The 16,831-nt window shown below is 52.2% G+C and overlaps 1 protein-coding gene across 1 annotated transcript in view; it reads right to left on the bottom strand.

The window, feature by feature from the left end:
- Nucleotides 1-1,119: 1,119 nt before the first annotated feature.
- Nucleotides 1,120-16,831, bottom strand: part of DAG1 (dystroglycan 1) — a 32,102-nt gene continuing 16,390 nt past the window's right edge. The window contains 3 exon segments of the mRNA XM_006909098.3: nt 1,120-5,924; nt 16,759-16,822; nt 16,824-16,831. The exon segment at nt 16,824-16,831 is cut by the window's right edge and continues 315 nt beyond it. Coding sequence (XP_006909160.1) covers nt 3,522-5,924; nt 16,759-16,822; nt 16,824-16,831 — 2,475 coding nt within the window. The 3' untranslated portion in view covers nt 1,120-3,521.

Genomic DNA, 16,831 nt, shown 5'->3' with positions numbered 1-16,831 from the left:
GTTCTCTGTGGAAACCAGGGATCCCTTGAGTTCAGGACAGTGAGTTCACTCATAATCCAGAGGCTTCAGGCTAGACATTAAGCAGAACTTCCGAAAGCCAAGAGAGCAAGGACAGGGTCATTTTCTGGGCCCCTGCTGCTAGGCCTGGGGTGTGTCGGGGAGTGAAGTTTGTGTCCCTGAACATGAGCTGGGGATAGTCTTTCCTGGCACTAGTGTGGTGTTCCACAAGTAGTTGTTTGACCCTGACTCCTCACTCTGGGACTCAGCTCTATCTGCAATATGGGACCATATTTGGGTCTTGAGGGTTGTGAGAAGCAGCCTGGGGGCTGTAGGTGGAGATGGCGAAGACCCTGCGGGGGTGGGAGATGAGCCCGGATGAGGTAGTCCTTCTGTGACCAATGGCCCTGATCCTGCCTCAAAAGACACAGCTGCTGCATCCCCTGCCTCCCACACCCTGGTCAGTGTCCGAGGATAACCTAGCCCCTTCCTGGGCAGTAAATCAAATTATGCTAAGCCTACCCAGCTGGCCAGTCCATCCAGGGCAGGACACTTAGGGGGAGGCCCCCAGAATCTGTAAACCCAACCGGGGCAGAAGAGCTTGACAAGAAGCTGGTTTTTTTTCCTTCTTCTCCACTCTAAGGCCAAACCTGCCTCGAGACTACCTGGGAGGCTGGCCAGCCCCAAGCCCACAAGTCAGTAGTGGCAGGAGCTAGGGTGGAGCTGCAGCCACAGGAATCCCTAAATCCTCATCTATGCAGGGGACTCATCCTGAGGGACTCCCGCCTAGGATCTTTCCCACCATCCTCCCCTCCTACCCAGTCTCATTGTGTTTGTCTGCTACCCACCTCCCACCCCCAGATGAGGAAATTGAGGCTCAAGACTTCTCAGTTGGTTCAGGCACAAGTATTAGAGAGGGCTTGTGTGATGTCAGAGCTTCTGGAGCACACACCCACCTCTCCCAGTGGCACAAAACTATAAGGCTGTGGAGGCTATCAGGTTAGCTGCCCAAAGGCCACCTCAGTCCCATCTTCCCTGTCACACTGACTCCAGCCCACCCACCCTTAAGTGTAGGGGCCTAGAATGTGTAGGGGCCAGGGAAATAGAGCTTGGAGGCAACGGTATTATAATAAAGACACTGCTTTTATTTAGTTTGATATGTTTCTATACAGAATGCAGAAAACACATCTTAAAATCATATAGAAGGAAATAAAAACGTCAGTGGTTGGTGAACACTTGACTGTGAGACTGGCTGTCTCACAGAGTCCAAACGGCCACCGCCAGCCCTCTCGGGGAAGGAGGCTGCCCGCGAGGGCATTGTTGCTGTTGTTATTCTGTTCACTGCCCCAGCGCCTCCAGTTGCTATGGCAACAGGCCATTCTGGGCCAGCCACATCTCTCTGCATGGCAGTGCCCGATGGTGAGGTTGCTAGGGGCAACTGAGCTGTTTGGAAGGCCTTTCAGAGCCCTCACCTGGAACACTGAGAATTGTTTATTTTTTGACAAGGTCATCAAAAATCATTTCACCAGGTCAGACCTCTGCTTGTGCTCCTGACTCTGGGGCATTGGGGAAACTCTGGCTTGGATCAGGGCTTGGAGGCACAAGGCCCAGTCACCAGAGGTCCACTGAGCCCTCATCTACAGGCTCCCCGCACCGGGGCACTGCCCACCAGGGACGGGACAGGGGAGAGAGGCTGGGCCCAGTGGGAGGAGGTGCAAGGGGAAATGCACTCCGGAGGGCAGAGTGGAACCCCGCCCCTCTGACCGGCCCTCCTCTCCCGAGGCAGCACACACTGAATCCTCTGCAAAAAGGTCTATATGGCTTAGAAGTGGCTGCCCGGTGTGCAAAGGGAGCCTGGGCCCACCCACCCGCTCTTGATCACAAAAGGGATACATTATTGCAAAAGGCATTCCTCCCCAAAGTTACCCCGAATAACCCTCAGACATCAAGAAAAGTCATGCTCAAATTGGTTTCTTCCAAAGGAGGAGAATCAAAGCAGAGTGGGTGCCCCTGAGTCATGGGACAGAGATGCAGATGGACGGACGGACATTCTGCTAAAAAAGGCAAAAGAAGCCCCAGTGTAATTCCAGAATTTAAACCGTTAGGAAAAGAAGGGGTGGAGGGGAGAAAATCAAAATGAGCAAAGCCATCAGTTCCATGGAATCAACACTAAGAGCTTGTACAAACCGCTGTAAGCATCACCATTTTTAATCTTTTTTTTTTTAATAAAACAACTTGAGGCTGTATAAAAACTTTAGTAAAAAATTAGCTTTGAGAGCCCACAGATTTTGACTATGAACTATTGCTGGCACTCCTCTGCAGCCACCAGACCTTTCCCAGACGTTCGGGCCCGGGGGGCCTGGGGCTGGAGCGCCAGAAGAGGGGTGGGGGCAGGGCAGGGAGGGGCTGTGGACTGTTGGGACAAAGTGGCCAAGGTCAAGTGAGGAAAGAGCATCACATGACAAAAATATTGCATCTTCACCAAAATGTCCCCCAATGAGTGTTTCAAAAACCATGATGTTCCTTTTAGGAGGCGAAAAAACACACAGAAGAAGGGTAAAAGAAAGGTTGATGCGGTCGAGTGCCTCGACCTCCCCAGGTACCCCCATGAGCAGCTGGCCCACCCTGGAGCACCTAGGTTGGGGGCCATGGCCACCACTGCCTCTTGGAGTCCCCTTTACATGGGAATGAAGACCCCTTGGTGGCGAGCCGCTAGCGTGCATGGGGTGGGGTGTGGATGTCCACGGCCCAAGAGGCCCCTCCAGCTTCCAGCCGCTGGCTAAAGCGGGAGAGCAAGCTCAGCACCAGGGCCCTGGCCCCCGAGCCAGGGCCGGGAGGCCCCCAGTCCAGCTCTGGGGTCTCAGAGCAACCAAGTTGACGTAGTGTGAAAAAATAGGATTCCTTTGATAAAAAATACTGTCCCTTGGTCTTTTCTAAGTTTGAAACACCCTGGGAGCTTATTTTTAGCAAAGCAATTTCCCATACCCACCCCAAAATTATACATACAAGTTTAGGTAAACAGCAGATTAAATGTAAAAACTTAAACCTTAAGAAAGTCCTTTGAATTTAATCTTTAGCTACTGTTTTCCATGTTACATCCTGCAGCTAGACACACGTGAATAGAAAAAACAGTACAGTTAGTGTTAAAGGCAAAATGCAGAGCCGGGAGGCCGCCCAGCACTGCCTGCGAGTTCATTCACGGTTCCTCGCCCCATCTACCTCTACTCCAAACGGTGCTTTCAGAGTCAGCCATCAAAAACGCAGCGAAGAATTTTCTATGAACAAACAAAAAGCTGTTAGGCAAAAAATAAAAGTAAAAATGTCCCCAAAGTCTCTCCAGCTGCTTTGGGGTTCAGGAGGACCAGAGAGGGTGGGCTTGTCCAGGCCCCGTGTGTGTCAGTGTGTGCTAGGTCAGGTGTCGGCTCCCAGTGGGCGATGGTCTGCAGGCCACCGGTCTCCACAGACAACACCGTGTTGTCTCCAGGGCCCTGCCTTACCCCTGCCTCCACCTAGGCGCTTGTGGGTTAAGGGGGGACGTAGGGAGGGGGCGACCGGTATGGGGTCATGTTCTTGGGACGGGAGCCCTTGCCCTCCATGGGGGCTGTGAAGGGCGGAGGGGGCTGGTAGGGAGGCGCATTGGGATCCTCATCCCGCAGGGGCGTGTACTCTCCCACGGTGTCCTGGTTCAGAGGAGTGGTCTCGGGCACACTCTGGTTGGGGTACTCGGGAGGGGGGAGAGGGGCTTTCTCCTCCTGAAGAATAAGTGGCATGCTGGAGGAGGGTGGGGGCTTGGAGTCGTCCAGCTCGTCCGCAAAGATGATAGGCACGCCCTTCTTGATGAACGTGGCCTGGTCCTCGAGCGTGAGCTTGCCCTTCCGCTTCTTGCGATAGCAGATCATGGCAATGATGCCGGCGATCAGCAGGATGGCCGCAACCACCACGGCCGGAATGACCGTGTGCAGGTACACGTCATCCTCACTGCTCTTCTCAGGGTCCCTATCTGGCACCTCTGTGGGTGGTGCCTCTGAGGGCACTCTCCTGGGTGGTGCCACAGGGATAAACTGTAGATGCCGGCAGCTCCCGGAGCCTGTCACAGCAATGCTCAAGGCCTTGAAGTCGGGCTCCAAGGCATTGGAGAAGGCGGCCCGAGGTTTCCCATCATCCTCAGCGATCCTCCGGCTCAGCCCCATGATCTGCTCCTTGGGGCAGGGCGCCAGGGACAGCGTGTTGTTGGTCCATTCCACCACGATGGAGCCCTGGGTGATATTCTGCAGAGTGACGGTGCTGCAGTTGCGGTCCCCAAAGGCGAAGGCCAGCTTCTTCACCAGGGTAATCTTCTTGTGGATGTCGTTCACCACTGGTGCTGGCTCACCCACAAACTTGGCCTTGAACCGCGCAGGAGCCCTGTCCCCTTGAGGGCGCTTGTGCACATGGATCTCAAAGGCATCGACGGCTGACAGGCCCCCCTTGTCGGTGGCGTGCATGAAGTACTCGTGCTTGCCCACGTGGCTGCTGTCGGGCAGGCCGTACATGAGCTGGCTGTTGCTGTTAAACTGCACCCACGACTTCTCGCCTACCAGCTGCTGCTCCCGAAGCTTCAGGGTCAGCTTCAGCTTATCAGTGGTGGTGTCCTCCTTGTCATAGAAGGTGTCTGATGGGATCTTCACCTCAAAATAGGTGCCAACCCAGGCGTCCACCCTGTCGATGTGGTTCTTGAGCTCTGGGCGCTGGTTGGGTTCTCCTCCACGGGGCACCCCGCTGGTGGTGGTGCGGATACGAGTGGGCGGGGAGGCCGTTTCCAATCTGGTGATGGGCGCTTTCGTGGTGACCCGGGGCACCGGTCGGGGTGTGCGTGGCTTCTTGGTCGGCCTTCGAGTGGTGGTGGTTGAGGAGTCCGTAGAAGGCGTGGCTGGTTTTGGCGTGGAGACTCGTGGCTTCTTGGTGGTAGTCGTGGGAGGTGTAGCGACTGCCGTGGGCTCCACGTAGCCAGGAATGGTCATCGTTGGGCGGATCTGGCCAGGAACCGTGGTGCCAGCTTCTGACACCCGAGTGGGCTGGATGGGGCCTAAGGTTGGGGTCTGAATGATGGCACCTCGAGTCCGAATGGTGACGGTGGGCTTCCCAGGAACAGGGTCCCTGACTGGAGGAGCCATGGTCTCTGTTGGAGGAGCAATGGCTGGAGATGTGGGGGTGGGTACAATCCTAGATGGTGGCTCCTGGATGGCCGTAGTTGGGGGCCCAAGGGCAGTGACAGGCGTTGGTGTGGCGTGGATCTGCCTTCGGATGCGTTTGGGGAGAGAGGGCTTCTTGTTGGCGATATGCCAGCCTACCACGGGGTAGCCGAGCTGGGCAGACATAGTACCCTCCTTGGCAGGGGCCTCCACGCCACGAATGTCAGGCACGCTGTTCTGGCTCAGGGAGCAGCCCAGCCTCCAGGAGAGCAGCGCCCCGTTCTCTACCACCTTTTTTGCATTTCCTGGGCCGGCCATGAAGGCGGACATGTCAAACAGCCGGTTATTCACCACGGGCACCAGCTTCATGCTGTGAAGCTCCACTTCTGAGAAGCTCTGCATTCTGTGCAGGAGGTCGATCCTTTGCTTTGGGGTCATCTTGGTGAGGTCAGCATCCAGAATTACCGTCAGGACAGTCACAGGCTCGTCAGCAGCACAAGCAGATGACAGCACTTCACCAGGGTCTGGTGACGCTGCGCGCAGGGACTGCAGCTCGCTGTGGTCTTCGGGATAGACCTCGATGGAGAACACACTGGAGGTCTGTGGGACGTGGCTCCCGTTGGCCCCCAGCCGTGCAGCACTCACTGCGATGTAATGCACACCCTTATCGGTGTCAAGCGGGAGGCCTTCCAGGGTGTGGCTCTGGGAGTCCCAATGCAGCCAGGACGGCAAGGCCTCCTTCCCCACGGCTGATACCTGGAAGAGATGTCAGCATGAGTTAATTGCTACTGTCACTGCACAGCCTGAAAACGATCACAACAGTTAACCGCTGGTCTAACCTGAACTGTGTGAAAGGCTTGAGGCAAAATTCAGAATTCCTGTTGGGGGAACTAACCCATCTCCTGGGGCTCATTTACCCGTTATGAAAGCCTCGCGCTGCCAGATGGGCTAGCGTGGAAGGCAAACGATTCACCCAAGGCCACACGGTTGGGACACAGCAACGCTGGCATTCAAATACACGTCTCACCCCAGAGAACTGGGGCTCAAGAATGCTGTGGCTTTTTATACTAGTGACATTCCCTCCTCAGCCGCTCTGCCTGCAGAATCAAGTCCGAGGGTCTCGTCCCTCAGCACTTCTTTCTAACCTCACCTCAGACTTCTCCTCTGCCCTCTGCAGACACAACTTGGCTCGAGTCATATGCCTGCCTGGAGTGCCTTTCCTGCCCACAAGTGGAAATGCACCCAGGTCTGAGTGTAAAGGACAACTCGATACCCCCAAATGACTCACTTTATAACCACGGTGTTATGTTTGAGTGTAGCGGTGCACATTTGGGTTGTGAATACACTTAGCTGAATCTAAAGTCTTCATTAACCCTGCTTTTCAAACCTCAAGAAAAACTGCGATGCCCAAGGTGGGGCCCTAGAAACAATTCTAGAAGTTTCTACCAAAGACATTTGAAGGACCTAGTCAACTAAGTCTGGGAACGCACGCAGCTCACCTCTGCCCCCCGACCGCCTCCGGGCACAGAAGCCAGCCAAGCAGCTCACCCCCACACTCTGCCCCACAGCGCCTCCCAGCCTTATTTCAGGGCGGAAGGCCTTTTCCACTGAGACGTGACTGGTAATAGTCCAAGCACCCAAGGGAACGCTGCCATAAAAACTGACAAGAGGGAAACAAGACTTGCCTCTTGCCCAGGCCCTTCTCTGACTCTCACGCAAAAAAAGGTGGCACCCACTCTCTGGTCAGCCCGAACGCACTCTCAGCTGCACGGTCCTGTCCTATCAAGTCCGGAGACGCACTGGCCGACAGACAGCATATGTCTTACTGCCAGCCTCAGCCCAGGGACTACCCTTCACGGCAACTGCTTGTCAGCAAGGGACACTGAAATGCTTCCCTCCCTGCGGCTGGAAGGCCAGAGCCATGCCTGCTGGGTCCCGCAGGGATCCGGTTCCTCAGGCTTCCTCCTGCCAAGAACCAGATGTCTGAGTGCAGAGGAGACAGCTCACAACTGATTTCCCCAGCCAGGACCCAGGCGCCCCAGCAGCATGCAAGTCCATCAATCTTAGCAGAGACCAGATACTTACACCGCTATAAATAGGTTTCTACCTCCAGCAAAAACCCATGAGATGACATCTGACATTATTAGGAGTTACTTATTGAGGTCGTCCTTTACTGATTGCTCTCAGAGCCACTGAGTTCACTGAAGGTCTATGAACAGCATTTCTTTTGTGACACCACATTTTGTCCACTCTTGGGGCCACTGGCATCTAATTAATGCACCACTGAGAATCCCCCATCCTCTGAAAACTCACCATCCCCTGCAACCATGAGATGTTTTACAGGGGAGGCGTAGGAACTGGCGTCCTGATACCTGGAGGTAGAGAGTAGGTGACTAAGGTGTGGACCTAGGTTTCTGGCCACCCAAGGGTGTTTCCTTGTTCCACTCCACCCCATGACTGCCACTGGGATGCGAGCACACCTGGCAGAGGGAAGACAGAGGAGAAAGGAAGGGTCTGGAACAGAGCTCTGGGTGAAGTCAGCCAAGGAGAGGCCACCTGTACAGAAGGCTGAACAGGGCTGGGAGAGACTAGGAGAGGCCCGGAGGTGGGTGCCAACTGGGCCAAGCCCAGGGGACATTCCTGAGGAGCCAGGCAGTGAGGCCTGTGCCCAGCCCTGTAAGTTCTACCAGTACAGATGAGTAAGCAGGCCCAGTGCTTTTCCAGTCTGTCCTAACTACGTAAGGGCACTTTAACACGGAAAAGGGCCTCACACCTTCTCGAGCTTCCCAGCCTGGCTCATTTCTTGTTCTGTGACCCCAGCAGCCACAGTTCTGCTGTCGGACATTTCCCCAGGAATAAACCCGGGCAGCTTTTGGGCCTAGGCTCCCACACAGCCAGCCTCAGAAGACACACGCTTACTACAACTATGCCGAGAGACATTATAACATGTCACTAACATGTAACATAAACGACGAACATTGAAGAAAACTCCAGGCTTCACTGAAGCAAGTTATAGTGCTGTTTCAAACTGGGAGAAAGAAGAGCAGAATCGGTAGCTTTATTCTGATTATCCAAACGAATTACTTCACTAGGGTCTACCTACAGCTTTACAGACATCTGAGACAAACCATGTCAGAAACAGAGCCAGGCCTTTCCAACCTGCACACGTGCCGTCCTCTCTGCAGATTCTGGCTCCTCAGGGTCCTGAAGCCCTGGCCAGGCCTGGCTGCAAAACCGGTGTCCACTCCGGATCTATGGCCCTGGGGCAGCAGCTCCCAGGGTCTGGAGCGCTCCTCAGACAGAAAGGGAAAGTCCCAACCTGAAGGTCCTAAATCTCCCGCATCTCCAAGCATCTTGGTGCTGGGAGTGTCAGGCCCAGGAAACACTGAGTGGCAATGATTCATTTTAATAAAAGGGCCATATGAAGCAAAATAAACCTGAGTTCCACAAGGAACCTAGCCAAGTCACAGACAAGCTGGCACCCCTGCATTTTCAAGGCCATTTGGGGAAAGCCCCTGAACTGGGAAGTCTGAACATGCCTGAAGACCTGGCAGCATCCGGGTTCCCGCAGGATTCCATGAGCGGCTCTAGGGCACTCAGCTGAGAGAATGCGCTGGGATGTAACACCTGTGCTACCCAACAAAGCAAGAGGCCCTCAGGCCATGGGAACTCCGGACATCCTCCGCAGCTTTCAAAACTTCCGAGCTCTGGACCACTTTTCTTCTCAGGGCCTAAAGGTGAAGTGGGATATCAAAGTTCCTCCTGAGAGATGCGGCCTCGCAACAAGCCAGGACTCATCCCTGTAACAGCGGCCTACTCGAGGGGAAGCCCCATCACCAGGAGCCCTGGGCTGAATCCCAGCTGCAGGCAGGCTGAGGCTTGATCCGAACTCAGCTCGTTTTCTCATCTGTAAAAAGGGGGAAACGATGCCGCCATCCTCGTACGATCGTAGGGCCAGGCACATGCTGGATTCTCTATCAGTGCTGGTCCCCTCACTACTCCTGTGGGCTGAGAGAGGACCCAGTACACACTGTGAGGCTGCTGCACGCAAGGGTCCAGACGCCACTCCGCAGTCCTCCTTCCTAACCAGCCTTGGACCCTGCACACACTGACGCCTTGTCTCCCTATTCATATCCCAAAATAGAAGCTCAAAGCACCAAAAGGAAGTGGGGAGGCTACAGGAAGGGGAAGCCAGCATCCTACAAGGGAACAAGGCCAAGGCTGGGGACCCTCAGGGACTTGCTTACCTGATAAGACCTGTCTGTCAGGAGTAGGTGAATGCCCTGAGGGGCACCGGGGGAGGGGAGGACTTGCTGCAGGTGACACCCCAGCATTCATTTCTTCAGTCGAAAACAGGTGTGCTGGAGCCTGCATATCTGCGCACAAGATTTTCACTATCCTTGGAGCCCTTGGTTTCCTCGTATAAATATTTCTGCTCTAGCTGTACTGTAACCACCCACAACTTAACCCCTAAGGGTGGCCAGGCTAGGAATGGCAGCAGAGGCAGGCATCAGAGCTCTGTGTGAGTGCTCACCAGCACCTGCACTTGTATCTGGGGGACAGACTGGTCCCCACCACTCTGGAACTCCCCCAGAGTCTCAGGTCACTCGCCTCCCTTCACTGACGCCACTGCCTTGGAGGCGTGGGAGGCAAGGCCTCTGGGAAGGGAAGCTTCGGTGGTCAGTGGAAACACCCACAGGCACTGTGGGACGAGGCCCAGCTTGAGAACATAGGCTCTGGCGCACAGGCTGCCCAGAAAGAGCCAGAATCTTCCCAGTTTCAGCAACTCTCGGAGAGGACATGCTTCTGGGATGGAAGGCAAACCCAACACTGAGAAAACAAGGTCTCAAACAGCTACACAAGCGGTTTAAAAAATCTTGATTCATAAAGTACATCCCAAAACATTAAGAATCAAAACCACAAAACTTGGGCAGACCCCGAAGGAGTTCTAAAGACAACCCATGCCCAGCGATGCCCACAATGCATTGCCATGACCAATGACTGGGGAGAACAGGCAAGTGGGACGGTTTGGGTCACTCCTCAGTCTACACTAGCAGGTGACTAGTAACAGACTCCCTGCTGGGTTCTGGAACATTCTCAGCAACTGTTCTGCTGCGGGCCTTCTCACACCGCAGACCATCGAACACCCAATTTGAAGAAGATACAGCACCTGCACTAAACACCGTGCAACACAAGCGAAGTCTCTCACCCCGAATCTGTACCCTCCCACACCTGGAGAAGGAGCAAACGGGCAGAGGAGCTTCCGTTACTCAGTCCCTCACCAAAAAGCAGGTTCCCTGCAGTATGAGCCGGCCAGTTAGAGGCAGCTGAAGGACAAAACTGAAGAACTGGACTCTCACCGGGGCCTAGTTAATTGCATGACCTTTGGCTTCTGAAACCAAGAAAACCTAAGCTTCATCGTTCACCATTCAGAGGTCCTATCTTACTAATGCAGGAGATGTTGAGCTTAGATGTAGCCAGCAGAGAGTCTAGAAAGATGATGAGCATCTTCACAGCCATGTCACTTGGGTGGGCTGGTGATGGCCAGCCAAGTGGGGTCTTAGGAATAAAGTATAATCAAGAAACTGCATTTGGTGAGAATTCCCTCACACTACAAACCTTTTGGTGGGTCCTTTGGGCCTCATGGTGGCACCTTCCAACACCTCTAGACAGGACAGTCTCAAGGGTTCAGGATGGGCCCTTCCCTGAATCCTCCACAGATATGCTGGAGGATCTTCTCAGTGGTCTATTTCAAAGTTGCACAGACTGACCCCCTGTGACACCTCACTGCTTGGACCTCTAGCAAAGTCCCTACCTTTCCCCAGACTTGGTCACTGGCTCCTGGCCCTTCAGCTCGCTCGCCCCTCAGCCAAGCTGCAAAGCTGGGCCAACCTGCAGCCATCTATGGCTGGGTACCATAGGCAACATCTTGAAGGCACTAGGACATGAGGTGGTTCAAGGCCAACTATGTAATCTCCTCTGTTGAGAGAGGCAGGAAACAGTCCCTCTGACGGAGTCTGAGCCCACAGTCATATGTCACAGGCCTCCACGGTGTTGACTCACATTCAGGCCCGTATGGTGTTGATCCTGTGTCTATGTCATGAACTATGACAATGAGACAAATAAGCTTTGTGACTAAGATCAGCTTCTGCAAATGACGCACATGGGCAGTTACATGGCTGGGCTGGGAGTCGGCACAGGTCAATAGGAAGAGCTTCTGGCTTGGAGTCCAAGGACTAAGGCTTTCTACCCACATAAGGAAAAGAACTATGGTGGAAGCGGGTGTGAGAGGCCTTCGCTTTGCTCAGCAAAGCAGGGCCACATCCATGACAGACAACCACTGGTCCTGAGCTAGACATGCAAACCTCAAACCGGCACATGGTTCTTGATACAGTGGCCAGAGCCACAGGATCACATTCTGAACACAACCTGTCTAGCCCAGTCAGTGCTCTTCTGGTCAGAGTTATAAAGCATTTTACCTAATACTAACTGTTCTCATCTAAAAACAAAAATTAATCTTTTTATCCCTAAAAGAAAGAGACAGTTTAGCGTAATTACAGCCATTAATAAAATTCTCAGAATTAGTCCCTCAATCCCAAGCCTTGACATCATCTATATTTACTGTCATGTTCTTTAAGTCCTAATTTTTTTTCTCAAAACATAGAAGCCTATATTTTCAGTAAGTATTTCAGTTGATGCGTTGGGCGAATGCCATTCTGACAACCCACCCCCAAGGATGCCGTCCTTCACCAACCCGCATTTCCCGGTGTGCTGTGCTCACAAGGGGTCCATTCAGAGCTGGGGAACACCCACTCGAGGCAGGAAGAAACTGCAGTTCATCACACGCAGGCAGAGTTGCCACAAAGCTCTCAAGCATCCAAAGAAACGCTCCTTTCATGAACTCCCCTGCCAGGCCAAAAAGAGTACCCATTGTTCTCAGGGGAACAATTGGGGGCCCATGCCAGCAGCTGAGAGCATAGTCCCAGGAAGGGCTGCTCCCAGTCTGCCGACATCTTGGGCTGAGGGAAAGTCCGCATTGTCTCCAGGCAAGGAGGCTCAGGGATGAAAAGCCACCCTGCGGCTCTACCAAAACGAGACATCTGAGGGGGCTCTAGAGGGGAGCCCAGTCCCTCGTGCGATGCAGAGCGGTCTCTCCTGACCACCCCTGAGAGAGGGGCTGGAACGATTCCAGGCATGTGATCACTTTCCTCGGCCAGTGAGCAGCTCACTCAAGTCAGAGGAGAGGTCCCGGCACCAACCCCGAGGGAGGCAAGGGTCGAGATGGCTAACTCACACTACCGTCACCTTGGGACAGCCTAGGATCTGCTCAGCAAAGGCCAAGCTGGCTTCTGAGGGCTCGTCCCCACAGACCCTGATGAGGCGGGCACGTGCTCTATGATCCAAAGGCAGCTGTGAGAGTAAAGAACAGTCAAGACTTGAGATGAGCTTTGTATACAGGCACCCAGTCTGGTCCAAGGGAGCACGCGCCAGGACCATCTGCTTTAGGGTGTCCTGAGCTCACAGGAAAGGAGAGGGGTTCATGGCACAGGTCTCTCAGGTAGGTGGCATGGCCATGAGGGCCTGGAGACAGCCTGCAGCCCCTTCTTGCATCATCTAATCAGTGGAGTCCATTTGGAAGTTAAGCTCAATATCAAATCGATTCCTGACGCAGAACTGGAGAACAGCAGGGAAGTAACAGGTGCTGGCCAGGCTGAGACTGGACAGGGCTGTCCGGGCACAAAAGGGTGTCTGTCTGGTGTGAGGCAGAGCACAGGATCCACGACCTCTGGGCTATGTCCGCCAGGCAGGCAGGTCTTCTCTTCTTTCTCCTGACCTGCTTCCTTGCAGCCTCGTGTATGAAGTATAAAAAAGCCCTTGTTTTAGGAGGCGATATTACCTGATGGGCACACCAGGCTGACGCCAAGCAGCACACCCTCTGTCACTGTGATTCCAAGAGCTGCCACAACCTCCTGAATAGCCAGCGTCACCAACAGCCCACATAGGTCAATCAAGGTTCAGCGGGCGGCCAGTGCAGCTCACTTAGCACGAGACTTAATTTTCTATCCTTTCAACAAACTGTTACTCAGTCTGTTGCAAACACTGAATTTTCCCATCACCAACTGCCATGCATGGCCCCTGACCAGTCAACACGTATGACCACTACACCATCTAATCTCATCAGCTCTCAGGCAGATACTCTGCCTTTGAGTCATTAGGCAACTCAGCCACATCCAAGCTGGCTGGAGGACCAGCCCTCATCTGGGAACCCCACTCCTTGCTGCCCCGGACATGGGCTGGCATTTCCCCCTGCACACAGCCAAGTAGGCTTTGATGATCCAAAACAGGTTTACAAGCACTGAAGGGATCCTCCTTCCCTCGAGCAGCTCATAAACATTTGAGGGCCTACTATGTGATGGAAGTCACACACGCAGACTAAGAAAAACCGAGAATTTCAAGTACAGAAATTTGCTAAGAAGGTAACATAGGGTTTTACTTTCATCTGGTTGGAGAAAAAGGGCTCTAAGGCCCCAGGTGATATTCAAGTTGAGCTCTTTCAGGCTCAACTTGAGTATCACCTGGGGCCTTAGAGCACACCTGACAGAACAAATGAGGCCAGAGTCCTGGAGTGGGCCCTGAGGCTGGCATGGTTATGTGGCGGAAAGCCCCGGTGTGGCTGGGACATGATATGCGAAGGGAAAGGGGTTCGGTAATGGGGGTGGAGGTGGTGTTAAATAGATTTAAGCTTTATAAAGATGAAGATGTCTCTTGCCTCAGTGGGAGAATAGACTGAGGGGTCAACAACGGAGGCGGGGGGGGGAGGGGGTGGCCTGGATGATGGTAAGAGTGACAGATAGGATTTGGAGGTCACCCTAACAAGGCTCCTTGGGACCAAGATCTGAAATGTTCCTTACATACACAACAATACTGGACAGCCATTAGAAGTTCCATTCTCAAAGAACACTTAACTAAGCAGAAAAAACTCAAGCTAGTGACTGTATGTATAGTTAAAATATGTCCAAGTGATCCTAGGTCTAAGGTGTCTGTGTGGGTATGTGACATGGACAGCTTTTGAACACAAAAAAATGACAGAGGAGAGTGGACTGAGCCGTAGAAACCACAAGAGACTTTCTTGCTTTTCTACAATGTACATTTCTAATGTATGTTATAATGAGCGGGAAAAAACGACTCCTTTAATATAAGGACTTTTCAACCCTATCTCATACACAGGGACACCAAAGCCCCAGGACTGAAGTTAGGCCTTTTGATCTGATTTCCCAACCCACACAACCCTGGTGGTTAAAACTGGGATGAAAAGTCACACGTCTTCATCTGTTTTTCTACAGGCTGATCAGCTACTAAATGGTCTTTCTACAGATAAATATGCTCAGATAAAATCCTGTTTTCCCAGTAAAATCTCTTTACTCCCCTGGTGAATAAGCCTGTTAAATGTCTCTTTGCCAGATACAGCAAATATCCGGCTCACTGTATCAGTTCAAGGCACCTCTAGTCAAGACTAATCCATGTAAAACATTCCAGTGGCCTCTGGAACAAGGGCAACCACTGCAGGGTTTGGATATCCAGAAGATCAAATCTGAAGTCGGGGAAGAAATGTACCCCCCAAACTATCATTCTTCATGTAATGATCAGACTAGCATTCGGCTTGCTTGGTGTATTATGAAGATTACACAAAAATCTTTTGCAAATACTCTGCAAACTGGAAAGAGTTCCGTGGAAGTGGGCCAGGATCTTCGGAAGTATGACCACCTCTGAGGTCACAAGGCAACCCTGAGAACAAGATATGACCTAAAGAGAAAGGGACAATGGGGAAAAGGAAGAGAGCATGGGGAAGGTGTGAGTGAAGACAGGGGCTGCTCAGGTGCAAGGGGAAGAGTGGCACGGAAGCTGTGACCGTTTCTAATGCATATGCCTGGGGCCGTGAGCCAGGCAGGGACAGGCTGGTAAGGACTGTGTGGCTGTGACCGATGAAGTACAATGGACGTGTCGCTGTGTGAGCTTCCAAGCCCAGGCCTTAAGAGACTGGCATCTTCTACGTCCTGTTTCTTGGAATACCTGATTATGGAACCCAGCTAAAATGCTGAGAGGAAATCCCAACAGCCCATGGAAACATCTACGTGGAAAGGAACCAAGGACCCTGACCAACAGCACCAGCTAAGCTCCCTGTCAACAAGCAGCACCAGTTCGCCAGCCGTGAACGAGCCATGCTAGAAGTGGGTCCTCTAGCCCCAGATGAGTCACTCTAGCTAGCGCCATGTGCAGCGGAGAGAAGGCTCCCAGATAAGCCCTGAATCTCTATATTCCTGGCCACAAAACTGAGCAAAATAAACTGGTTGTTTTAAACCACTAAGTTTTGGTGGTTTAAACACACCAACGGGTAGCCAGAACACTATATGTATGTAGAAGTCTGAATGTGAAACAAATATAAAAAACTACCATAACGAAGTATAAACCTTCGAATATTTTAGTTCATTTTCCAGCCACACCTCTAAGGAAGGAATGCTACAGAGCAGGGGTCAGCAAACGGTGGCCATGAGCCAAATCTAGCCTGCCACCTGCTTTTATACAGCTCATGAGCTAAAAATAGATTTTGCATTTTCGAACGATTGAGGGGGATAAAAAAAAAAAAAGAATATTTCTTGACATGTGAAAATTATATGAAATTCAAATTTCAGTTTCTGTGTCCACAAATAAAGTTTTACGGGGACACGGCTGTGCCCATTCATTCACACGTCGTCTACGGCTACTCTGGCACCACAACGGCGAGCTGTGGAGCTGCAACAGAAACCAAATGGCCTGCAGCTAAAAGGCCCTTTAAGGAAAAGTGTGCTGACCTCTGTTCTAGGAGATGTTCACAGTTTGAGAGGTACACCCCGCCCACCCACATGGCCACCATGCAAACTCGTTCAGGATCCAAGGGCAATTCCAAGGTCCCATAACTCCAAAGGGTCGGTGCTTCTTCACACAAAAGCTTCCTGTTTCACCTTATTTCCACCTTGGGTTGGATAAGACACTCTTCCTGTTACGTGGGACTCAGATTCCCTTGTTCTCTGGATTGCTTCCCCAAAAAGAGACGGGGCAAGGCTGAAGACTGCGTACTAATTTTGGTTCTTAAGTGACCCAATACATTAGTAAACACAAAATACCAAATGAGAGCAAAACTCCTGTATTTATTTAAACCTTATTTTTAAAAATAGGTTCAAAGCATTTAAAAGTTCTATATTTCCTGAGTTTAATCACACTGTTAATGAAAGAAGAACCTTTCCTATACCCAGGCCCTTTTCCATCAAACCCCTAATGCGATGACCAAGAGACCTTCCAGAAGCACAGATGTAAAGGCTTTTTAATGGTGATACCCTCAAAACGGGAGTAAGAATTAAGGTTTAGGCTTCTATTCTGCGATAAATAGGGACCCTCTTGTGAACATCAGTGGCAGTCCCTCTCTTAAGGGACACAGCAGGGCCTGGAAGAAATGAGCTCAGAATTGTTGGAGCATAGAACTGAAAAACTAAAACCAGAAACTAAAATGGAAAATGAGAATTCTTCCTTTTTTACACTTTATACCCAGTCTCACCTTGATGACTTCTCCATTGGAGGCAATTAAATCTGTTGGAATGGTCACTCGAAACGAGCGCCCCAACAGCTGT

This window comes from Pteropus alecto, unplaced genomic scaffold, assembly GCF_000325575.1.
Source record: "Pteropus alecto unplaced genomic scaffold, ASM32557v1 scaffold53, whole genome shotgun sequence".
Taxonomy (NCBI): domain Eukaryota; kingdom Metazoa; phylum Chordata; class Mammalia; order Chiroptera; family Pteropodidae; genus Pteropus; species Pteropus alecto.
Note: the sequence above shows the minus strand (reverse complement) of the source record. Positions and strands in the feature narration are given on the sequence as shown.